The following is a 26925-nucleotide window of genomic DNA, read 5'->3' as shown; positions in this document are numbered from 1 at the left end:
ACCTCTGCACTGGAGTTGCTGTCACACACAGGTATAAAGTATATATGCTGGCTTGATACACATGTTGAAAATGTGTTGCTGGAAAAGCGCAGCAGGTCAGGCAGCATCCAAGGAGCAGGAGAATTGATGTTTCGGGCATGAGCCCATCTTCAGGAATGAAGAGAGTGTGCCAAGCAGGCTAAGATAAAAAGGTAGGGAGGAGGGAATTGGGGAAGGGGCATTGGAAATGTGATAGGTGGAAGGAGGTTAAGGTGAGGGTGATAGGCCAGAGTGGGAGTGGGGGCGGAGAGGTCAGGAAGAAGATTGCAGATTAGGAAGGTGGTGCTGAGTTTGAGAGTTGGGACTGAGACAAGGTGGGGGGAGGGGAAAGTGAGGAAACTGGAGAAATCTGAGTTCATCCCTTGTGGTTGGAGGGTTCCTAGGTGGAAGATGAGGTGCTCTTCCTCCAGCCGTCGTGTTGCTATGGTCTGGCGATGGAGGAGTCCAAGGACCTGCATGTCCTTGGTGGAGTTGAAGTGTTGAGCCACGGGGTGGTTGGGTTGGTTGGTCCGGTTGGCCCGGGTGTCCCAGAGGTGTTCTCTGAAACGTTCCGCAAGTAGGCGGCCTGTCGGGTGCAGTGGATATAGTAAATGATGTGTGTGGAGGTGCAGGTGAATTTGTGGCAGATATAGAAGGATCCCTTGGGGCCTTGGAGGGAAGTAAGGGGGGAGGTGTGGGCGCAAGTTTTGCATTTCTTGCGGTTGCAGGGGAAGGTGCTGGGAGTGGAGGTTGGGTTGGTGGGAGGTGTGGACCTGACGAGGGAGTCACGGAGTGAGCGGTTTTTTCGGAACACTGATAGGGGAGGGGAGGGAAATATATCCTTGGTGATGGGGTCCGTTTGGAGGTGGCAGAAATGACGACGGATGATATTATGTATATAGAGGTTGGTGGGGTGGTAGGTGAGGACCAGTGGGGTTCTGTCCTGGTGGTGATTGGAGGGGCGGGGTCAAGGGCGGGGGAGCGGGAAGTGGAGGAGATGTGGTGGAGTGCATCGTCTATCACATCTGGGGGGAAATTGTGGTCTTTGAAGGAGGCCATCTGGGTTGTTCAGTATTGGAACTGGTCCTCTTGGGAGCAGATGCGGCGGAGACGAAGGAATTGGGAATATGGGATGGCGTTTTCACAGGGGGCAGGGTGGGAGGAGGTGTAGTCTAGGTAGCTGTGGGAGTCGGTTGGTTTATAGTAAGTGTCCGTGTTGATTCGGTTGCCCGAGATAGAACTGGAGAGGTCTAGGAAGGGGAGGGAGGAGTCTGAGATGGTCCAGGTAAATTTGAGGTCGGGGTGGAAGGTGTTGGTAAAGTGGATGAACTGTTTAACCTCCTCATGGGAGCACGAGGCAGTGCCGATACAGACAGTCATCGATGTAGTGGAGGAAAAGGAGGGGGGTGGTGCCAGTGTAGCTGCGGAAGAGAGAATGTTCCACATATCCTACGAAGAGGAAGGCATAGCTGAGGCCCATGCGGGTGCCCATGGCTACTCCTTTGGTTTGGAGGAAGTGAGAAGATTGGAAAGAGAAGTTGTTCAGAGTGAGGACCAGTTCAGACAGTCGAAGGAGGGTGTCGGTGGAAGGGTACTGGTTGCTACGGCGGAAAAGGAAGAAGCAGACAGCTTTGAGTCCTTCATGATGGGAGATGGAGATGTACAGGGACTGGATGTCCATGGTGAAGATAAGGCATTGGAGACTGGGGAAGCGAAAATCAAGGAGGTGGTGGAGGGCATGGGTGGTGTCCCAAATGTAGGTGGGGAGCTCTTGGACTAAGGGGGGCAGGACCGTGTCGAGATATGCATAGATGAGTTCGGTGGGGCAGGAGCAGGCTGAGACAATGGGTTGGCCAGGGCAGTCAGGTTTGTGGATTTTGGGGAGGAGGTAGAAACGGGCGGTGCGGGGTTGTGGGACTTTGAGGTTGGAGGCGGTGGATGGGAGACCCCCTGAGGTGATGAGGTTATGGATGGTCTGGGAGATGATGGTTTGGTAGTGGGAGGTGGGGTCATGGTCAAGGGGGCAGTAAGAGGAGGAGTCCAAGAACCTGCATGTCCTTGGTGGAGTGGGAGGGGGACTTGAATTGTTGAGCCATGGGGTGGTTGGGTTGGTTGGTCCGGGTGTCCCAGAGGTGTTTTCTGAAACCTTCCCCTGCAACCGCAAGAAATGCAAAACGTGCGTCCACACCTCCCCCCTTACTTCCCTCCAGTCGGAGGAGGTGTCTGCGAGCTGGCATTTAGCCTCAGCGATGTAAAGGTCGGTGCGCCAAACTATTACCGTGCCTCCCTTGTCTGATGTGGCCTCCTCTATATTGGGGAGACAGGCCACTTACTTGCGGAACGTTTCAGAGAACACCTCTGGGACACCCAGACCAACCAACCCAACCACCCAGTGGCTCAACACTTCAACTCTCCCTCCCACTCCACCGAGGACATACAGGCCCTTGGACTCCTCCATCGCCAGACCATAACACGACGGCTGGAGGAAGAGCGCCTCATCTTCCGCCTAGGAACCCTCCAACCACAAGGGATGAACTCAGATTTCTCCAGTTTCCTCATTTCCCCTCCCCCCATCTTGTCTCAGTCCCAACTCTCAAACTCAGCACCACCTTCCTAACCTGCAATCTTCTTCCTGACCTCTCCGCCTCCACCCCCACTCCAGCCTATCACCCTCACTTAACCTCCTTCCACCTATCACATTTCCAACGCCCCTCCCCCAAGTCCCCTCCTCCCTACCTTTTATTTTAGCCTGCTTGGCATACTCTCCTCATTCCTGAAGAAGGGCTCATGCCCGAAACATCGATTCTCCTGCTCCTTGGATGCTGCCTGACCTGCTGCGCTTTTCCAGCAACACATTTTCAGCTCTGATCTCCAGCATCTGCAGTCCTCACTTTCTCCTTGATACACATGTTAACAGAAAAAAAAATCACTAATAACTTCGTTGTTGAAGCAAAGTTAAGTAAACTCATAGCCCAGGGGCCTTAACTTCGGATTCTTCAAGTGACTAAACCAACAATTTCACAGTAAAGAGAATTCTGTGCACTTTGTCACTTCTTAGAGGAGGATTTATCAATTTCTACAATAGATTCACCCCGTTAATAATATCCATAACAGAGCTGTATGCACAATCACAATGGGGTCTAGTCTGATCACTTTCTCCCCTGCCTGAGGAAAACAGGCCTGGAGCAAATACCTCAAATGCCACAAGATGGAATTAGAAAAGGGAAATAACAGCTAAACAGAATGATTACTGCAATTTAATCATTGCAAAAAAGACCATTACTCTGACACTGGATAGCTTACTCAGCTAAACATTTAACTGCCTCAAGGCAAGAATGAGTGTTTTTTCAACAAATAAGCAATTGGTGAAGAAAACTTTCAGTAGCTCCTTTGGGAATGCGTAGAGCAACTCGAGAATGTTTACAGGCTGAAAATAGTACTTGACATAGATGAAATTACATGATACAAATGGTATCTCTTGGCAATCACTGTGAATGAATTACTGAGAGTTTACAGCTGAATATCTTCTAATCCTAATCTCTTATAAGGATACCATGGTGTGTTGACTGTATGGAGTGCCTGGTCACCACTGTCAACCATTACAAAAGCTGAGTGAATTTAACTAAAGTTAGCCAAGTAAATTCAAAGTCTGCATTGTTAAATTGACTAAAATACATGGTTGTAATGTCTAAACATTAATTTTATTATATAGTTCAAACTGTAAAGTCATGAACAACAAGATGGTTTCATGATCATCATCTGACTCCATCAATTGCCTGAAGTGTTTTTTATTTGGTGAAGGCTCACATAATTGTTTATGCTGAATATTCCTTTCAGGTGTGTCTAATAGAATTGGCAGCCAACTTGAGTTGACAAAATAAATAATTCCAGGTGTGGTTTCCCGAATACTTCCCCACAGGAAATTCCATCCTGAAAGGGTATCGGCCAGTTTGATTTTCTCTTAGTATTCTGCTCCATTGCTGCATCGAGTACTGTGCAGTGACAATGCATTCTGGCATTGCTGTATGAAAGAAAAGTAAAGTATTCAGACATTAAACCTATTTGAATCCTGGCTGCTGTTTGTTAACCACAGAATGATCATAGCAACAACCGTGGCTGAAATCCTATGGGCTTTCCAAGTGCTTGTATTGGCAAGGGTTGAGAGACTGGGGAGTGTACTGCACAACTGTAGTGCTGGAGAAAAAGAGAAAAACCACATTTATAAATACCACAATGGGACAGGAATTATACTTGGCACTCTGCACTGCATAGGTTTTTAGATAGTTTAACACTGAAGCACAGAACTGGTTGGGCTCTTGCTCTTGACACACTCTAGTCAAAAGTTACTGGCCCTCTCGTTGTTCTCTTAGCGCAGATATTGGCACTTTCTCTCATTGCTACCTAGGCTCATGTATTGGTCATCACCGTTTGTCACTCTCTAGCCCGAATTACTGGTTTTCATTGCTTGTTATTTCCTGTGCTTTGGTATTGATCCTTACTACTCTGTGGACTTGGGCACTGGTTACTGACTTCTGGCCTCAAGGCTACTTCCCCTCAGTTACTGCGCTATGTCCCATGCTACTCCCAAGTGTTGATCATTGACCTCCAGCTAGACAGATGTGGAATGGACAGTGGGGATAGGTTGACATGGGAAGAAAGTACATAGTTGAAAGAAGTGCTTTTTTCACAAAAATACTGATTTCAATGTGTCCATGCTAGCTTAAGGTGAGGTTGAACAGCAAATTCCAGAAACCACAGAAGTCACAGTTAAGCACAGAACTGAGGAAGCTGCTGTTAAGCTGCCCTGCTTCTCTCGAAACTGTGCTAGAGTGGTACTTTCTCCATGACTCAAATGATCAAGGATTCATGAATTTAAACAAATGGTCGAATGGACACTTCAGTCTGTTAATGCAGAAATGCTGCAATGTCTGGATTCTTATCTTTCAGAACACATATTAAACCAAAATCCTTCCTGCCTGATCAATCAGATGTAAAAACACCCAATAACACAATCTAAACAAAAGAGTTGGAATACTTCCCTGTGTCCGGGCTATCAAACTCAATTTACTTTCATGGTCCTAATTCAATCATCACTCATTCCTTTACTGTTTGTGGTGCATGCAAACTGACTGTTGCATTTGCCTACACAGAGTAATACGTTCCATAGAGTAATTTTATATACACTGAATGCCCTGGTGATGTCCTGAGGCCATAATAAATCACAAAAACTGATGAAAGTTCATTCTTTACATTGAGCAGGAGATCCAAGTCCTATTCTTGAAAAATTCCAGTTGCTTCCTCCCATCTGGACAGAATTCAAGAGATCCCAGAGAGCCCACCCTTCAGACCACCACCTACCCACTACTACACCTAATAGCTAGTTGAGTAGCTGGAACCTGTCTGTCTCCAAGGGCATCACAGCCTGATCAACTCTGATAACTATTCCTGCACTTCCCAGCACATGCCATTCACTAGTGATCCAGAGTGGCAACCTCAAAGCATTATTTCTTTCCTTGACAGACGACACTGGATCAAAATGTACTCCAACCAGGCAGTTGTCAAGTTAATCAGCACAACAAAAGATTAAATTTGGGCATTTCCAATCATGAACAAGCCCCTCACTGTGTTTACTTACTCAATAAATCAGTTAACGCTGGACATATTGAAGAATCCACTGGGCGTGCTGTGACTGCAGTTGATAAAAACATTAATGACCTCTTCTTAAAAAAAAAGGCCAAAGCAAAAACATTTTCCCGAAGGATGTCGTCATACAAAAGATTATATATAAGTTTACTTTATCTGTATCAGCTATAAGAAAAAAAAGATTCCATTCACTGAAATAAAAATTTGAATGGAAACAGCAATGGTCCAGGTTCGTGGTAAACATATCAGTGAGACTATTAGCACTCATTAAAGTATAAATTGGACAGGAACTTACTTCATTTATCTAAGCATTATTAAATGCAGATATCAGGAAATCACTGTCTTGTGTGGAGAAGCAGGCTAACTCACGTTTTTACACTTGTAACTCAGAGAGAGACTTGGCACTGAAACAGTGTGAAGTTGCAAAACTTAACAAACGAACTCACCAGAAAAAGTTGGGATTTATTCATTGGAATGAATAAATATTAGCAGTACAATGGAATCTTAATTTCTGACAAGCAAACTCTCTGGATGGAAAATTATCTGAGTCTCATTCCTTTACATTTTAATTATTGATAGAAAATTATATAAAGGAGTTGAAATAAACTTCAAGTCTTTGCATATTTTATTTCTCTCCCATCATTCTTTTCGATCTCTTCCTTTGACTTTCTGCACATAACCTGGCAATGAGTTAACTATTTTAGTTTACATTTCCCAGTTTTGAGGGTCTGCCTCTGCAAGGATTCATTAATCTGATTGGTTCAGTAGATTGTTTGCACTGACATCAAATCTCCTGTAGAGGGTACTGTGTTAAAACAGCTTTATAACCACAGAATTCTGGTTAAAAATTAAGCCTATGGACAGTTTATGGCCAAGTGTAACTGTGATGAATAATTAGCAGTATCAGTTTACCTCTGGCAAATTTGAGTTATTGAAACATATAGTCACCATTTATATTGTCTAATGTGTTTATAAACACAAGAAATTAACTTTCAAACAAAATTTTGTTCTTGAGTAAAGTATCTAAAAATGTGCTCATTTTGGTAGATCATGTTTCCACAAAATACAATAACTATGTTCAAGATATGCAATGACAAAAAACAGCTTTACTATATTAAAGTATCTTGCATAACTGCAAATTCAAATTCTGATGCTGTTGTTAGGAACATTCCACTTGATACATTCGATCTAAATTGGCCAAACCGCATAAAATCTCTTTTCAGGAGAGATTTAATGTCTATGAGCAGCCATTAGCATGATGACTACAGAAAGGTCAACGGTAGTTTGAGAAAAAAAAAGGAAATCATAATCAAATCAATCATTCTCAAGCCATCACCATTTGTAAAATATCACAACATGATGTTTGTCAACAGTTTTTACAGAGAAGACATCATTAGCAGATCCTTTACCAGGATGCTGACACCATGAGTTTTAAGGAGGAAGTGAGGACTGCAGATGCTGGAGATCAGAGTAGAGAGTGTGGTGCTGGAAAAGCACAGCCGATCAGGAGAATCGACACTTCAAGCATAAACCCATCATTAGGAATGTTGATAAAGAGCTTATGCTTGAAACATCAATTCTCCTGCTCATCGGAGCCTTTTCTAGCACCACACTCTTTGACCATGCACTTTAATGGTTATAAATGCATAAACAGTTTCAATTGAAAGTAAACTCTCCTGATCGGAGGGAAAAACTTTAAATAAAACATGTTTTAAAAACTATTCAAAAGGATTACTAAAATTAGAAAATGCGACCATGTCACAATCAGAAAATCTTATTTGTTGAAGAGACAGCACAAATCAAAAATTGTACACTGACATAAGCAGTGAGGCATGGGAAAAACCCTACTCACAATCTGTAAACACAGCTGATGTAGTATTGAAAATTTGTATTTTAATTTGGAAAAATACTTGCATCTATCATCAACATTTCATCAATTTTTCAGCCTACCCCACACATTAAAACTGCAATCAGAGTCAAGATTAGAGTGGTGCTGGAAAAGCACAGCATGTCAGACAACATCTGAGGAGCAAGAAAATCAACGTTTCGGATAAAAGCCCTTCATCAGAAAACGTTGCTGTCCAAAACGTCGATTTTCCTGCTTCTCAGATGCCGCCTGACCTGCTGTGCTTTTCCAGCACCACTCTAATCTCGATTCGGATCTCCAGTATCTGCAGTCCTCACTTTTGCCTTAAAACTGCAATCGTCAGTCACAGCACATGCCCAAGAGGCATGGCTCGCTGACTCTTCCTGACCTTTTATCTGTCTTCAACATGGACACTTGTAAAAATAAAACACCTTTAATTGTTAGGCACCTCTCAGATGCTTTATAAATCAAAATTTCACACAGTCTAAAAGCTTAATTAAAGGGGCAGGTTTTAAAAGAGTGTCAGAAAGTTCCAAGTTTAAACTCTCGGTAACTAAAAACATGATCACCACTGGTGGAGACAACCACACCACTATCCTCAACCTATTGCTACCACAATCCACCTCTGCATTATGCCCACTCACCACTCTGCTTTTAACCATTGCATCAAATATCCACCACAGGGTCCTCTGTTTAATGTTGAATGTTTAAGGGTTGAATCCATAGATTCACCTCATGATTTTCATAGCTAGTTTTAAACCATTTAAGTCAGCTTCCTGATAGGCCACATGTTTAATAATTTTTTGAAGGACTAGCAATTTGAAGGATTTGGAAAATAATGACTTATTTCAAGTTCTATTGACATACCTGAACTTTTTCCTTATTGAAAAAGAGCTCAATGAAAGGATACATTTGAACATCTTATTAAATAGACACTTTTGTGAAATCACATGTTTTGGACCAATGCTTGGACTCAATTCTCAGAAATCATCTGCTGGGTTTTAAGCTGTCTTGTTTGTACAGTGTTTTGTGTAGAGATTGTTTAGTTGTCAGTTTCAGGAAACCACCTGTTGAGGAAAGGCTGCACAATTCATCTTTCTCCCGTTTCTGAAATAATCTTGTTACAAATCCAGCATGGAACCCATATGCCCTCTTCAAAAATGACTGGTGTTTCCTGAGCAAGCTATGTCTGCCAGGATGCCAAAGGCAACCACATATCTTTAATGGAATGTGTGTGTGTGTGTGCTGGGTCAAATCCACAGCCATGGTTTATATTCTTTGATACCTGTTTTCCTACTGATCTAACTTGTTTAGCCAACATTATTCCTTTATTTTCTCAAAGCAAATCTCTGCAAAATAGAAATCATCTTTATTTCCACTCCACTTGATGCAGGTATGTGTGTTTTGGATTATTTAGAGGGTCAAATACATATTTTTGTACTTCAATTCAATTTTTCAAACTGTGTGCGCTAACTACTCTTGCATCTACCTTGATGAAGTTTTGCTTTATAATAAAGTCAATACTTTTGTGTTCATTAAACAAATCTGATTGATGGATCTTTTTATTCTTAGGCTAATATACATAGGACTATTACCAATCAGAATTTATATAAACAATTAAATTACAGTTTGACCCATGGAGTACTGGAACTGGACAGAATGCACTCCTCCCATTTTTTTCAAATTAAAAAAATTGGAGGTGTGCAAGATACTCAATGCTATCAATGTGCAAATAAAAGTGGAATAGTAATATTTAGAAATGGATAAAAAAGAAATGCACTAAGTTTTGAGTATTATTAAAACAAGATGACTTTGGCAATTATGAAAATCTTTCCAGAGTTACAGCACATAGAATAAAACAGACAACAGTAACGTGTACAAAAAAAACTTTGAATGTTAGGAAACAAGAGAACACGAAAATAGCAGTTAATCAATATTGTTCAGATGGAGGAAGATCTGTAGTGGAGTTTCTCAGGGTGTAAAATAATAGGATTATTATATTAGGTGATTTCAACTTCCACATCAATTGGGATAGTATAGTGTTAAGAGTTTATAGGGGGCAGATTTATTGAAAATGTATTCTGGAGAGCTTTTTACATCAACATGAACTGGTTCAACAAGGGATGGAGCATTGCTGAAGCTAATTCAGGACCATAGACCATAAGACATAGGAGCGGAAGTAAGGCCATTCAGCTCATCGAGTCCACTCCGCCATTCAATCATGGCTGATGGGCATTTCAACTCCACTTACCCGCATTCGCCCCGTAGCCCTTAATTCCTTGTGACATCAAGAATTTATCAATTTCTGCCTAGAAGATATTTAGCGTCCCAGCCTGCACTGCACTCTGGTAACGAATTCCACAGGCCCACCACTCTCTGGCTGAAGAAATGTCTCCATAGGAGAACAAAGCCAGGCAGGTGGTCAAAGTGGCAGGAGGGAAGCATTGTTGTAATAGCAACCATACATTTGTTGCGGATTCAGAGAAAGATTGTCTGTAAAACAGAGATTTGAAGGGGTGCAGATTTTATGAAATTAAGGCCAATTCTGGCCAATGACTGGGGACAGCAAATTGTGGGTAAATCTGCAGCAGAATAATGGGGCCCATTCAAAAAGGAATTGGGGAGGGTAAAGGCTCAACATGCTCCCTTTAGGTTGAAATGTAAGAAGAGCAAGCCCAGAGAACCTGGAATGTGCTGAAATATTCACAACTGGATAAGAGGGAAAGGAAGGCTTTTAAATAGGTACTAAAAGGAGCAAAATCAATACACGTCTGAGTGGAGTATAGAAAGTCAAGTAGGAACTTATGACAGCAAATAGGAGACCTGACAGGAGGCATGAGAACAACCAGGGAAAGAGTAGGACCCATTTGGGATTAAGAGGGCAACTGTGCATGGAGGGTGATAAATAAGTACTTCACTCATTCTTTAACCAGGAGGAGGATGTTAGTACAGAATTTGAAAAGAGGGACAGTGAGGTTCTTGAGCTGATTTACATAAAGGAATGGAGGTGATATTGGAGGTCTTGGTGGGCTTAAAGGCAGACAAATCCCCAGGTCTGAATGAGTTGTATCCAAGTTGCTGTGGAAAACGATGGAGGATATTATGGCAATTCCGACCCCGGTTTTTAATTACTCTCTTACCACAGAGGAGGTGCCATTGCACTAGTGGTTAGCTAAGATGGTTCCACTTTTCAAAACAGGTGGTAGAGATCAACCAGGAATTACAGACTGGTGTGTCTCACATCATTGGTAGGGAAACTAGTGAAGGAAACTGAAGGAAAGAATTAATGTCCACTTGGAGAGGCAAGGTTTGATCAGGGATAACTAAGCATGGCTTTGTCAGGAGGAGATCACACCAAACATGTTTAATTGAATGGGAGGTGAGCAGGTGTGCAGATAAGAGAAATGAAGTTGAAGTATTTTATGTGGATTTCAGATTAGCCTTTGACAAGGCCCCACATAGGAGACTGAAAAAGAAGGTAAAAACATATAACATCCGGTGTACCTAGCAAGTTGGATCCAAATTGGCTTTTTGTAGTAGAACATCGAATGTGCTAATAGAAGGCTATTTGTGTGATAGGAGTCCAGAGTACAGTATTCCTAATTGTGATATGTGTAAATGATATAGAAGAAACTAATGGGGTCGGGGATCGGGGTGGGGGGTTAAGCAAAGAAAGGTGTCAAGTTTGTAGATGATACAAAAGGTTAGCTGGGTGGTTGAAAGGTGAGGAAGTGGCCTTAGGGTACACAAGCATGGGGGCAGATTGATCAGACGTCAGATGAACAGATAACTGACACATAGCATTGAAATGTAGGGTGATGCATTTTGGAAGCAGGAACAGGGAATAGTCAAATGGATGGCAGGGCACTGAGAAGCTCAGAGAAATGGAAGAACCTTGCAGGGCCTTGTCCATTCTGTACAATTTACAAAAACAGGGGAGGTTATATGAGAACTGTACAGCACTTTGATTATTTAATGGGACCTAACCAATGTGTAAGAGTATGAAAAAAAGTCAATAAGTGAGGGTGTTCCTTTGGAGAGCTGGTGCAGAAACAGAAGCTGAATAACCTCCCTCGAAAGTAAAACACTTTGTGATTCTGTGAGAATGGAAGACCTATCCTGGACTGATTTATGAAAAGTAACCAAAGCTAAACTATTAGCGTTAGCAGACTAGTTGAAGTTAGAATTTTTAAAAAAAAGGAGGTAAAGAAAGCAGACACTGGGATATTTACATAGCATCCGAAATTGGCTTGGGACAAGAAAATTGAGTCAACATTAGAGTGGTGCTGGAAATGCACAGGTCAGGCAGCATCCGAGGAGCAGGAAAATCGACGTATCGGGCAAGAGCCCTTCATCAGGATGCTGCCTGACCTGCTGTACATTTCCAGCACCACTCTAATCTTGACTCTAGTCTCCGGCATCTGCAGGCCTCATTTTTGCCTACAAGAAAATTGAATCAAATTAGACAGAATTCAATTGCTGATGAAGGAGCTGGAATTAAAAAATGAAAAAAAATAAGTTTAAAAACCTTAAATATGGAAAAATCTGAGAGTTTCAGAGAAATGAATGGGGGAAAGAAAAAGGAAAGGCTGAAATTGGAATTATGAAGGGAAGAGAAAGGAAAAAGAAGAAGCGAGGCAAGAAAGAGAAAGGGAATACCTGCTTAGAAAGCTCAAAAAGAAAAAGCTGAATGTCTTAAGCTCAAGAACATTCCCTAATGGGGCAGAATGTAAGGGCAACCCAAAATATAGCAGGAAACTGTATCAATTTGTGCAAGACCTCTAAAAGTCTGACAAAAAAGGGACTTTAAATGATTTTTCACCTTGTTTTGCCAAGTTAGCTAAACAGATGAGGTGGCCAAAGGTGAACTGGAGCTGGTCATGGACAGTAGGGAGAACACAGAAGTTTGTGCTTTGTTTTCCAAGGAGGCTGCAACACTGATTATGGATGGCAAACAAAAGACTACTCTCAATGCATATAGTTGGCCTGAGACTTACAGACAAAACTTTAATCATGGGCCAAAAGATCCAGGTACAAGTTCCACCTGCCTTAGACAGATGCCTGAACAGGTTGATTAAGAATAACCAGAAATAGAATGCTTATTTAACAAGCGCTCCTGTGGTGCAGTGGTAATTCCCTTGCGCTGGATCAAAAGGCCTGGCTTTCAAGTCCCACTGTTCCAGGAGACATGGTACAACATGTTTAAGTAGGTTGACTAAAAATATCTATAATTGTTATCCAGGATAGTAGTAAATTAGCATCCAGCACAAATTTGAAAAGTCAAACGTAATTCCATAATAAAACAAAGCAAAGTAAGCAGAGTCCAGAGATGTGCAGTTAGCTGGATTGGACATGCTAAATTGCCCTGTACTATGCAGGGTTGTGCAGGCTAAGTGGTTAGCCATAGTAAATGTGGGGTTATGGAGGCAGATTGGGGGTCTGAGTGGGATGCTCTTTGGAGGGTCAGTGCAGACCTGATGGGCCAAAGAGCTTAATCTGCACTGTGGGGATTCAATCATTATATGAAATATATTTCCTGGAAGAATGAATAAGTAAAAAAAAACAAATGGGTGCATATTTTACTTCTATGCATGCTGTTCCTCTCCCAACACCTTCACTCAAATTTCTCCTCCTTAGAAGCAAAAACTTCCCTTACAAATGTGTTGATGTTGAGAAATTACTGTATTACCATCATGCAAAATAGAATTGACATACATGATGATTCATTACATTTGACAGACACATCACTCACATTTTATCAAGTTCTGAAAAAGCCTGGTGTATAATTCCAAGGAGTTCCTTTATTTACGAATTACAAAGTAATGTTTTATTATTACATGATTCACACATTAAATTCACCTACCTCACGCAACTCCAACCGTTGAGACACGGCCTCCAAGCATTCCTGTCCAGTACTCTCCATGGAGAACGTGCATTCAATGACACTGCTATCCAGCAGCTGTATGCGTGTCACAAAGCAGTTCTTGCTCAGAACATTGTACCGTCTGGTCCTCCTCAATTTCAGCCTGAAAGGCATAGCTCACTAGCCTCCAAAACTGCCTCTCCCAGAATGGAATCCTTCAAACTGTTTGCCTGTTGTCTCACAGCTCCTGTCCTGCTGAGGGTGAAAACAGCTACCCCTTTCCTGGTGACATTTAAATATTTCAGACTTCCTGTAAACAACAAGATTGGGATTAGGTTAGAATCATGTTTGAAAGGGCAGTTTCAAACATAACGTTAAAGCTAGAAACACAGAATATTAAAACATCTACAAGACTCATCTTAATACAGGGAAATCCAATTCTTGTAATGAAAATAGATCTTTCATAATGAACATATAAACTCAATACATACGTATGCCATAAGATAGTTTACAAACAAGTACAGGTTGCTTTCAGAAAAGGTGATCAATTCATTCCTTGAGCACTTTTTGAATCAGGTGTAGAATTTAATGCACTTAACAGTCAGTTTGGAGAATTATCAGGGCACTTCAGCACTTGAAGATGTTTGTCTCACCCCAAATCACTCGCAGGGCAGTTTAAGTTGGCAACAGCAATCAGGGAAAGTCATCGAAGGTCAGCTTTTAAGGGGGAAGAATATTCACTAATATTGTAGTGATGTCTCAATAAGACAAGGTAGCTTTTTATTGTTCAAAAGAACTTGGTTTCACCGGCTAAGCCAGCAGCTGTTGCTCATTTCTAACTGCTAGAGAGAGAGAGAGAGAGAGAGAGAGAGAGAGAGAGAGAGAGAGAGAGAGAGAGACACACACAGAGAAAGACAGAGACACAGGGACAGAGAGTGAGTGTGTGTGATGGAGAGTCAGCTTCTTAAACTACTGCCATCCTTACAGTGTGGAGATACATAAAGTGCTATTAAGAAGGCAGTTCCAGGATTTTGACCCAACAACAGCGAAGAAACAGCAATAAAGTTCCAAGTCAAGGCAGTAGGAGGCTTGGAAGTGAACTCATTAGGTGGCACTGTTGTCATTTATCTGTTGCCCTTCTAGGTCGGAGCTGACAGAATTGGAAGGCGCTGCCAAAGTTGTCTTGATGAGTTACTACTCTGTAACCTTTTGCTTGCACACACTGCTGCCACTGTGTTGATGATGAAGGAGTGGATGGGATGCCAATCAGTTTGGGGGGGGGGGGGGGGGGAGGGGGGGGAATGGGGTGCGAGGTTGCTGTGTCATAAATAGTGCTGAGTTTCTGGAGTGCTTTTACAGCTACATCCATCCAGGTAAACTTGAGAGTTTTCCAGCACACTTGAACTCTGCAGATGATGGACAGGCCATCATCTCATACAACCACTGTTTACATGACTGGCTCAATTCAGTTCTCCTCATCAATGGAAATCCTCAAGATGCCGATCCTGGAATACTTAGCAACCAAGGACAATTGTTGGGTTCTCTTTCTGGAGATGGCCATTACCTGGCAAATATGTAGCTACTTGCCATTTAATCACCCCAAGCCTGGATGTTGTTCAGATCTTGCTGCAATTGGACATAACTGCTTCAGTATCTAAGGAGTCGTGAATGATGCTGTATATTTTACAATTATCAGGGAACATCCCAAAGTCTGACCTTATGATGGAGGGAAGGTCACTGATAAAGCAGTTGAAGATAGTTAGGCCGAGGACACTGCCCTGTGGAATTCCTGCAGAGCTGCCCTGGAGCGGAGATAACTAACTTCAACAATAACTAGCTTTCTTTGGTCAGATAGGAGACCAACCAAAAGAGAATTTTCCCTTCAATTCCCATTGATTCCAGTTTTTCTAGAGCTCCTCGATGTCAAACTCACTCAAATATTGCCTTGATATCAAATTGTCAATACTTGGACTAAACTGTAATGAGGCCAGGAGCTGAGTGGCCCTGCTAGAACCTAAACTAACATCAATGAGCAGGTTATTCCTGAGCAAGTACAGCTAGATTGCACTGTTGGCATATTCTTCTATCACTTTGCTGATGATCGAGACACAGAACAGTGATTGGGGGTCGGGTCGGATTTATCCCACTTTTTGTGGGCAGGACAAATCAGGCAATTTTCCACATTCCCAGATAGATGTTGGGCTTTAGGTTAAAAACAAAGTTTGGCTAGAAGCACGTCTGCCATACAAGTCTTGAGCGCAATTGCCAGAGTGTTGTCAGGACATGTACCCTTCAAGTATTTAATGCCCTCAGCTTTTCCTTGATGTCACATGGCATGTATCAAATTGATTAAAGACTGGCCTCTGAGGCAATTGACCTCAGGAGGAGACGGAGATGGATCATCCACTCAGCATACTTGTTGAAGGTGGATGTAAATAATTGAATCTCATCTCATCTCATCTTTTGAGCTGACACAGGATTCCTCCATCACTGATGAATGGGGACTACTTGTGAAGCCTGCTCCTTCTGTTAGTTATTTATTTAAATTGTCTACCACCACTCACAACCAGAGGTGGCAGGGATGCTAAGCTTAGATCTGATGTATTGGTTGTAGTCAGAGCCAAAAGGTAGTAGACTGGTTTAAAGTTGATATTAACAGTAGGGCGAGATTTTAAGTGATTCAAAACCCATCCATTAACTAGGGTTATAAAGCACATTCCTGTGTAAACATGTTCCATTCTTAACCCACATTCTTTATGCATTCCAGTAACCTATCATATTAACTGCATATCAAAGCTATAAGAAGTCAATCATAAAGTCCTGTTAGATGTTGAGAAATGTTACAATACCATCAAAGGATTTTTAAAATACTGTTGTGTATTTAATGAATTTGGGGTAAGCTAGCTTGAATAAAATGATTTATCAGGAATTATTTTCTGTCTGTAAATCTTCAATTGCTATTTAACAATGATATGGCATTAGATTATTAACTCCGATTTGATAGCTCAGGTGGTGGCCCTTTGGCCCATCATGTCCATGCTGGTTACCAAAAGATCTGAACACACTAATCCCATTTTCCAGTTTTTGGCCGATAGTGCTGGAGGTTACGGCAACACAAGTGAAGATCTAAGTGCTGCGTAAATGTTGAAAGTGTTTCTGATTCAACCACATTTTCAAGCAGTGAGTTCCAGCCTCTCACCAGCCTCGGAGTGAAAGTAAGTATTTCTGAACTCTAAGCCTTCTACCTCTTACTCTAAATCTATACCCTCTGATTATTAACTCTCTACTAATAGAAAAAATGCTTTCCTATCAACACCATGTCTCTCAATCGTATAAATTTCTATCAGGTCCTTTCTCAACTTGTGCCTCTCCAAGATTCATGCACAGTTAGTGCCTCTGACCATTTTGGGAAAGCGAATCTTAGCAGGGCTTCTACACATAATGGTAAGGTCCTAGGGAGTGTTGCTGAACAAAGAGACCTTGGAGTGCAGGGCCATAGCTCCTTGAAAGTAGAGTCACAGGTAGATAGGATAGTGAAGGCGGCATTTGGTTTGCTTTCCTTTATTGGTCAGAATATTGAGTACGGGAGTTGGGAGGTCATGTTGCAGCTGTACAGGATATTGGTTAGACCGCTGTTGGAATATTGCATGCAATTCTGGTCTCCTTCCTATTGGAATGATGTTGTGAAACTTGAAAGGGTTCAGAAAAGATTTACAAGGATGTTGCCAGGGTTGAAGGATTTGAGCTATAGGGAGAGGCTGAACAGGCTGGGGCTGTTTTCCCTGGAGCGTTGGAAACTGAGGAGTGACCTTATAGAGGTTTACAAAATTATGAGGGACTTGGATAGGATAAATAGACAAAGTCTTTTCCCTGGGGTTGGGGAGTCCAGAACTAGAGGGCATAGGTTTAGGCTGAGAGGGGAAAGATTTAAAAAAAAGTGCTAAGGTGCAACTTTTTCACACAGAGGGTTGTATGTGTATGCAATGAGCTGCCAGAGGATGTGGTGGAGGCTGGTACAATTGCAGCATTTAAGAGGCATTTGGATGGGTATATGAATACGAAGGGTTTGGAGGGATATGGGCCGGATGCTGGCAGGTGGGACTAGATTGGGTTGGGATATCTGGTTGGCATGGACGGGTTGGACCAAAGGGTCTATTTCCATGCTGTACATCTCTATGACGGTTTATGTGGCTCATCAGCTAAGTTCCAAGTCAACAGTGAACCCCAGATGTTGATGTGGAAATTCAACAATAGTAGTACCATTGAATATCAAGGGAAATGGTTATATTCCCTCAATGAAAATGGTCATGACTCGGCATTTCTGCAATACAAATGTAATTGGTCACTTGCCAGCCCAAACTAGAATGTATTACATTCCTTGTACAGACTGCTTCAGTGTCTGAGAAGTTGTAAATGGAACTGAACACTCTGAAATTGTGACTGAGAGATCATTGATGGAAGAAAATAAACTGATTGAATCTAGGTCACCAACTGCACAAGTTCCTCAGCGTGATGTCCTGGGATTGAGATGATTGACCTGTAACAACCAGAATTGTTTTTGCATTGGCTATAATTCCAACCAGTTGAAAAATTTTCCTTGGCGATTCTCATTGACTTCAATTTTAGAAGGCCTCCTCGTTGCCCCAGTGGTGTCAAATATTGCCTTGCCATCCTGGGCAGACACAGTAGGCCAGGCAGCATCGGAGGAGCAGGAGAATCGATGTTTCGGGCATAAGCCCTTCTTCAGGGATAAGGGTTAGACCGAAGGGTCTGTTTCCATATTGTACATCTCTTTGACTCTGTTTATGTGGCTAGTCAGCTAAGTTCCAAGTCAATAGTGAACTCCAGATGTTGATGAAGTGGAAATTCAACAATAGTAGTACCATTGAAGAAGGGCTTATGCCCGAAACGTCGATTCTCCTGCTCCGCAGATGCTGCCTGGCCTGCTGTGTTTTTCCAGCACCATATTTTTCAACTCTGGTACTCCAGCATCTGCAGTCCTCACTTTATCCTGGGCAGACATTCCAATCTCACTTATCTATGGAATTAAGCTCCTTTTTCAATGTTTGGACCAAAGTATTTTCAAGGTCTGCAATCCTGTGGTCTAGGCAGAATCCAAAATGAGCAATGATGAGCAAATTAATCACTAAGTTCCTGGTCCTCAACAATTGTGTCAAGAACACCTTCCACTGCCTTCTTGAAGACTGAGTAGACTGATGGGGCAATAATTGGCCATTTTGGATTTGCCCTGTTTTTTGTGGCTAGGATAGAAGTAGGTGACTTTCCACTTTGCTGTCTAGATGCCAGTGTTGTAGTGTACTGGAACAGCTTGGCTGGAAATGGAAACTGGTTCTGGCATTCAGATCTTCAGCACTTACAGCTAGGTTGCTGTCAGGAGTGATAGTCTTTTCAAAATAAGTGTGCTTAGCAGTTTGTTGAGATCAAATGCAGCAAATAGAATTGGATAATGTATCTGTGATGAAAGGGAAGTTGGAAGATGGCAGAGATGCATCATTGATTTGGCAGTTCTGGCTGAAGACAGCTGAAAATGCAGAGCCAGGTGTTTACTGACGTCCAATTTTGAGGATAAGGATGTTAATGAAACCTCCTCCATCAACTATTCAATTATTCATCACCACTCATGACTGGCTGCACCAGACAGGAATGCAGAATTCGGAGCTGGTCCATTAATTGTGGGATTTCTTGGCTCAGTCCACAACAATCCACTACAGCTGTTTAGTATGCACATGTTCATCATGTTGCAACTCATTTTTGGTAATGGAATAAGTCGGAGTGCGGGGACTTCTAGCTCTGGTCGACCTGAAGCATGAATTCCTTGAGGCCTGGGACACCTTGCAAAAGCCCTGGAGCTGGTTTTGAAGATCCCTTGCACAGAAGATGAACTCTATTAATGCAGTTTTTTTTTTCATTCTTTTGTAGCTCAAAATGGCACTGTATTATGGTGAAAAAAACACTTCACTGTATTTTTCCAAATATAAAATGTTACAACAAATAACTCATAACTCAAAAGAAAATGGATGGCAATGGTAAAGTGATGGGTATGCTGGTCCAGGTGGTTACAGACTGTAATTCAACAATCATTCCACTGTTCATGGTCCATAGTAACTCAGATTCACAGCTTTGAACCACAAATCTGTTCAAAATCTATTCTTTCTTTTTGTATAGAACATAATGGAGTGCATTCTCAGTGCAAAAATGGAAATTCATCTCAAGGAAAATATGGTGGTCACTGCTACTGGCCTTGTCCTGTATGGTTCAGCTGTGACTGGCAGATTGCAGAAGATGAAATCATGTAGATTTTCCCCTCCTGGTGGTTATCTCAACATTTACTGCAGGCCCAGTTCAGCAGATTTACAGGATTTAACCAGCTAGGTCAACAGCACTGATCTTGAGCCATTCATGGTGTCTGAAATTCACCACTAAGTGTACATTCTGTGCCCTCCCATCATCAGTGATTCCTTAAATTTATATTCAATATGAAGGAGTAATGATTAATCAGTTTTTGGATGTGCATGCATGTGTTGGTTAACAACAAAAGCTTTCCTTACTGATGTTTGCTCTGATACCATGTGGCTTCATTGGGTTTACAGTCAACGTAGAGGATTCCTGAAGCAATACTCACCTGGTTGTAAACCATTCTGGCACCAACTGTTGTGGTCCAACTTGCTAGTTAGCCAAGACATTTCCAGACAAAAATTGGCAGAATCCAGGATATTAGTTGAAAGATATGATACAGTATTACTACATGGGACAGCTCTCCGAATATTGGCACAAGTGTCCAATCAGTATTGTTGGAGGACTACTAGTGGGATTGGTTCTCATGATTAGTTTATTTTACTTATATCCATGCAATTGAAGTACACTCATCAATTAACCTATTATATTTTGCTTAATTGTTCCTGGAGATGTTAGTATTGTGATACGTGGCTCAACTTAGCTCAATTTGACAAAGAAATACACAGAGTTTGAACAGAAGGAACACACTCATGGGTTAAGTCCAGGGCAAATGCCAAGGGATCCTATTTTAGCCGATTTTCATTTCAGAGAGCTACACTGAGAACGTCACGTTCGTATGCGCTCAACCTATTAAATCTAAACACCAAGTTTTTGGTAATCAATAAAAAGGAGAGCTAGAAGTGGTATTACTGCCATAAGGCAAGAAAAAGTAAGTAGCAGCTGTATTATGCATTTTCTTTGTTTTAAATTCAATGTTTTAGAAGAGAAGAGGTTACAGTTAACGGATTGTAATCTTTGTATTAGAGTTAACTTTGTAACAATAGTTTAACTTGTAAATATAATCCTTTCAACTTTTATTACTTAAGTCAATGTAGTGACTAAACGTATAGCATCTCACTACCTCAACATTTATACATTGTTTATTATGTAACATTACTTCGTAATTTGTCTGCATTTGTCCTTCGTAGACTTTTGTAATTGTGTTTTATAGGATTAAGACTACAAACAACATTTTTTGCTACGTTCTTTGTTTTAAAAAGAAAAGTAACCCATTCCAGACAGCAAAAATAAAATTGCCTAACAAATGGGGTGGCATAATAGCTCAGTGATTAGCACTGGGTCCCAGGTTCGATTCCAGCCTCGGGTGACTGTTTATGTGGAGTTTGCACATTTTCCCCGTTTCTGCGTGGGTTTCCTCTGGGTGCTCCAGTTTCCTCTCACAGTCCAAAGATGTGCAGGTCAGGTGAATTGGCTCTGCTAAATTGCCCATAGTGTTAGCTGCATTAGTCAGAGGGAAATGGGTCTGGGTGGGTTATTCTTCAGAGGGTCGGTGTGGATTGGTTGGGCCGAAGGGCCTGTTTCCACACTGTAGGGGAATCTAATCTAATCAAATGACTTCTTAAATTTGATTTAAAGAAAGGCTTGCACTAATTAAGCAAACCCTGAGACTATGATTTCAGAGTATCAATCATGAGGACGTGACAACATACTTCAGTAACCAAAACAAATGGGCAAAGAGATCATAAAATATCTTTTACTTTAGCAAGGAATCATAAAGGAATAGAGACGGACTATAAATGAGAAATGTGGTCCTGAGTAATGGAGCTTCAAAAGGGAACCTATCAGGACAGGTTGGGGGATGACAACATTAATCATCTTAAAAGGGACCATTACAGATTGATCCTGCACTCCTAACCTAATTAGAAAGGAGTTTTGTCTCACCTAGGCCATTCAGATAGCAATTAAGTCATTGATCATGTTGCGGGTGTGGGGTGGAAAGAGTTAGCAACAGTAACTTCCAGTGCAAAGGTGCACACCTAGTTTGAATTTGCTATCCAATTAAAAAGCAGAAGTGCCCAGAGGAATTGGAACAGACCAGAGGCTGTGTCAACTCTGCATCTTAAGCCAAACTGGAAAGCAAGAATCACAGTACACCCAAAGAGTCCTGATCTGTTAAATGTTACTTTATGAAATTAAGTAACAATTCCTGAGTTACCTCATTAGACTGTCTTTTGTTGCCTGAATAATTAGTCCCAGCCAGACATACATAAAAAATGGGATTTGATTCTAAATTGTAGTCTAAAACTTACAATGTGGAGGATTTCACAAGGCGAACTGGGCTGGGTGCCCTGTACTATGCAAGATGATTATCAAGTTGTACTCTTATACTCTTTTATCATAGTTGTCCTGCATGACACAAAAACTCATCTTACAATCTGTGCTTTGCATTCTACAACTAGGACTTTTAGATTGGATACTTTGCACACAAAATTGCCATATATTGATTATATATTAAAATGAAATTAGAGTACATCAAGGCATCCAATTTGACTTTGCACACTTCATGCAGGTGACAGACAACTTTAAAATACCAGGCGCAATCTGAAACTTCAATTTCAATCTGCAAAATTGTTTGACCATACAACAATCAATTAAACAACACAAAACAAAGAACTGTGGATGCTGGAAATCAGAAACATAAACAGTAATTCCTAGAGAAACTCAGCAGGTCTGGCAGCATCTTTGTGGAGAAAGCAGAGTGAACATTTCAGGTCCACTGACCCTTCTTCAGAAGTCTTATGAAGAAGGGTCACTAGACTCAATGATAACTCTGTTTTCTCTCCACAGATGCTACCAGACCTGCCGAGTTTCTCCAACAATTTCTGTTTTTGCAACAAGTGATTAACCTAACCTCAGACTAATGTTTACTTTCAGCAATTAGATTTGCTAGCTTAAATAACAGCCATCTTGTACATGGCTCCAGGTTGGCAGCACTATGTATTATATTTCGTAAACTAGTATGATTCAAATATACCAAACTACCACTGCAATTCTAAAACCATATAAATTTACTTTATACAGAAAACATTACATATTAAATGGCATATCAATACATTTTAGCATGTTTTCTGTTGCATGTTTCAATGTCACATTGCATGAAATTTGTTGCAGTGATTATGTTCTATTTTATTTCACAGAACGACATCTGATCACAGCTAGATATATATCATTAAGCAGTAGGAAATGAAAACCAACAACCATCAAATAAAATGGTAAGTAAATAGGTGAACTAACCTTTACAACTGCAAATATTTTGATTATTTTTCCTCCCTTTAGACAAATGACTGTTTTTATCCACAGTCAAACCTCAGTAGAGGCAATGTAATAAATTTCTAGTCCTGGACTAACAGTAGTATATCTTTAAAAATTCATTTTACAGGGGAATTGAAGAACAGGATTTACACACAACCAATTCAAGTCAGAAAATCAATAACAAGGTAATTAAGCTGAACTGACAAGATAATAAATCAGCTTCAGCTGTTGTACTGCGTCCAGTTCTAGGCATTGCATTTTCAAAAAGGATATGAAGCTGTTAGGGAACAAGTAGTAGAGGTTCACAACAGTGACGCTTCTCATCTTTGGAGCCAGTTATGAAGATAGATAATCTTCTCTTCTTCGAGGAGAACAGAGCAGCGATCTGATTAAAGTATTCAAATTTAGGAGCAATTTAGTCACAGTAACTGGGGAAAGAATGTTCCCACTCATGAAATTATTAAGAAACAGAGGGTACATATTTAAAGTAATGATTGAAAATTGCGAAAGGTACTGTGTGTGAGTATCTGGATGGCACTGTCCAAGCATGTTCAATTGATGCATTCAAGAAATTTGAAGATTACAGGAAGAATAATGTAAGCAATGGCACTAAGTGAGAATCTCATTTGAAGAGTTGGCGCAGACTTGATGGGCTGAATGGTCTCCTACTATGTAGCAAAACTGTGATATATCAGTAAAAATGTTGAGAATAAATTTAACTGTGGAATTGTTCATTATACCTATGCATTCCTCCAATACATTTAAATCAAAGGCTTTGATCTCTGAAATACCTAGTTTTGGAGCTGAGATTATGTTCATTGTTGAACAAGTAATTACAATGGCACACAGTCTGAATATATGAACTACTAGGTTCCATAGCACATTGACATCACTCAAAGGCAGATTTTTCACAGAACTGAGATTGTAATTTAGGCACTTGTCAACAAGAAAAACTCTAGCTCCCTTAGTTCAAGTATTCGACAAAACTCCCTACAAGTATTAATACATTTTTCTAGACAATATTTAACTCACTAGCATTGTAATTACCTATCCAAGGGACATTTTGCCTTACTCCCTCTGAACAGAGTAGCATCTTCAGATTAAACACCTGCCTACACACACACACACACTTTAAAAAATAATCTTATTACCCCAGCTGAACACTATAAAATGCAGCCTCTTCAGAAAGGTTTTTGTGAACAGAATCTTTCACTGCATAGTATGTACGATGTAACTATGTTCTAACATGAGCTCTAATGAACATCTGTACATATTATATAACCATCACATTTAGTTAGAACATGACACAACAAATACTTTCACTTAAATTTGAGGTACATTTTGCTGAGATGCTCCAGAATTTTTATCAGCACAACAAATTAAAAATTCTTTCAATCCACTGCCATCAAGACATAGATTTTTTTTTGTTTGTCTACAATTCATTCAAATATGAAGGTTCGGTTCTAACACACCCAGAACAGGTTTTCTTTTCCATTGCCGTTGGCACATTAGACACCTAGGAATTTCAAACTTGGAACCAAACACTCTGCAATGTACTATATAAAATTATGTTGTCAATTCAGAGTGCTCAAACAGCACAAGCATCCGCACTTAGTAAAAATATTTTGGTGGAGAACAGATAGTTTGTCCAATGAACATGGATATGGAAAAAAAAATGATAGAATACCAGTCAGACTTTTTAAAGGAGATTAGAAAGAGAAAAAAATAAAATATTTAGGCTACATTCTTTCTGATCAATTTGGAGACGTGCATAGAATCTTGTGCAACATTTCACAAAAGGATAGTGTCAAGTTTGAATAGAGATTGGGCATGCAAAACAACTCCTTCAACATTGTAACCACTGGACTAAGCCTGATGGGATTTCGAAGCGATTCTATCAGGAATGGGCTGCCCACCAATTATATTCTGCAATGTTGGGCGAGCTACTCATTTCAAGAGCCTATTTTCAAGTGGTAATGCACCACCATTTTTTTTCCTCTCTAGATCTCAGCAGATGCACAGTACACAAGCCCTACACACACGCCACAGTCTCAGTTTTAATAGCAGATTGGAGACTTGGGCAGAACTTGTGCTACTTTGTGATGGCCAAATGACATCTTAGGACCAAACTTCATAAGTAATTATGGATCCTTGCTTGCGTCTGGAGGAAGCCAATTATAAAAATTGCAGTTGACATAGCAGTCATCAGGGAAAACCAATGTAATTATGCAGGAAGTACTTGGTTATAGTTTTCAATGTCTCACACAAGATGAGCTTTCTTCAGCAGCCAGTAACTCAGAAGTTGGAGGCTATATTGACCTTTAAAAATAACTAATTTAATCAATAACAGCTGTAAAGACTGTTGCCCCTTCCTACACATGTGCAAGTCCTGCTCAGAAACTGCATTTCACACCAAGCAACATTATGTAGTTAAGCACTTTGGCAGATTTAATGTCAATGTTTGATGGAGAACCCCAATAAGGCAGCAACGTCTATCAATTCTGATTTTAATCATATGAACAGACATTCATTCACTTTTTATCCTAGTTTTTAAACATGCATTTTTGGCAAGTTAAGTTTCCACAAATCTGTTATTTATTTTGTCTTCTGACTTAAGAGGAATGCATCGTCTGCATACAATATAAGCAACACAAATGACAGGCAATTGTGCTAAAGGCATCTATGTTGTAATTGTTCTCAAATGGTGATTGGAAATTCACTTAAAACTGTGTTTTACTGGAGAAATATATTGAAAACGCAAGCCAAAGATCTATTAACTAAATGTTTTCTGAACTAATTTTTCAGATAGAGTCTTTGGATTCAGAGCAGATGAAACTGTCTCAAACAAACAGTCATCCTAACTCTTCAAAAAGATAAATATTTTAAATTAGTGGCCAATATTGTTAAAGAAACAAGAGATTGGTGAATGTACAGAAGCAATAAACAGCTATCAAAAATTTAAATTCCATCCAAGTAATGTTCAACCACAATCTAACTGAATGGTGGTTCTGGCCCAACAGGCTGAATGGCCTGCTCCTATATTCTGATGTAAGAAGCATTTCAACCAGCATTTAAAATGTCAAAAGCCATTGTTATTTTGAATCAGTCAAATAAATTGGGAAAGTTCAATAAAAAGATATTTGTTTAAGCGAAAGCAAACCTGGAACCATAAGTCACCCAACTGACTGGTCATAGTTATAGTTTGGTCTAAGTGGCAGTAGCAATCAAAGTCATTAATAACCCAGAGCTCTAGCCTAAAAATCTGAAAAATGAGTGAATGTTCAAATTCCATGATAGGAATATTACAATTTGCATTCACTGGAAAAAAAAATGTAGAAAGGGAGATCGAAATACAGTAAAAAGCCAACCAGTTAATAAAAGGTCCTTTATGGAAAGAAACTTACCATCTTTAATTGGTTTGGAATTTACGACTAATTCTACAATGCCACCTTTGGCTCTATCCTCTTCCTTGCCAGCAACATCCGAAGAATTCATTTTCAAAGTTAATTCAGCAAATTGGACATTAAATATATCAAGGAGCAGAGCTCAGAAAATCAATGTTACACTGTTTCATCAAGGTTCAGACCAGAACAATGCAGAGGATATCAAGACATTTGTGTCTTGTAAATAATGGCTTGAATCATCTGTGCTACAATTTTTCAGAATCTCTCTGCTGGTGCATATAATGCTCTATTACAGTGATACAGGCAAATATATCATACAAAGCAGAATATCCAGAGCATTAGAATAAATAGTCTACATGACAGTTATAATTTTCAATAACTCCTCTAAACAAATACATAAATCAAATTGTAATCTCCCAATTAATACTCGATAGTGCATGTAATTTCTGTACTTATACCACAACCATAGAAAGTAAAATATTTCTAATAGAAAGGTTGAAGTAACATTGTAGACTCTACTTTGACAAAGACCTTACACCTTTGTGATTTTTATAAAACAA

At 40.5% G+C, this 26925-nt stretch overlaps 1 protein-coding gene across 7 annotated transcripts in view; it reads right to left on the bottom strand.

Moving 5' to 3' along the window:
• The window catches only part of LOC140482978 (tyrosine-protein phosphatase non-receptor type 14-like), a 259454-nt gene that overhangs the window by 152640 nt on the left and 79889 nt on the right, over positions 1-26925 (bottom strand). For all 7 annotated transcript variants that reach the window (XM_072580789.1, XM_072580788.1, XM_072580790.1 and 4 more), the window contains one exon: positions 13392-13701. In XM_072580789.1, the coding sequence (XP_072436890.1) occupies positions 13392-13565 (174 nt within the window). In that variant the 5' untranslated portion in view covers positions 13566-13701. The remainder of the gene's footprint in view (positions 1-13391; positions 13702-26925) is intronic.

Source organism: Chiloscyllium punctatum, chromosome 11 (assembly GCF_047496795.1).
Source record: "Chiloscyllium punctatum isolate Juve2018m chromosome 11, sChiPun1.3, whole genome shotgun sequence".
In the NCBI taxonomy this organism is placed as follows: domain Eukaryota; kingdom Metazoa; phylum Chordata; class Chondrichthyes; order Orectolobiformes; family Hemiscylliidae; genus Chiloscyllium; species Chiloscyllium punctatum.
Note: the sequence above shows the minus strand (reverse complement) of the source record. Positions and strands in the feature narration are given on the sequence as shown.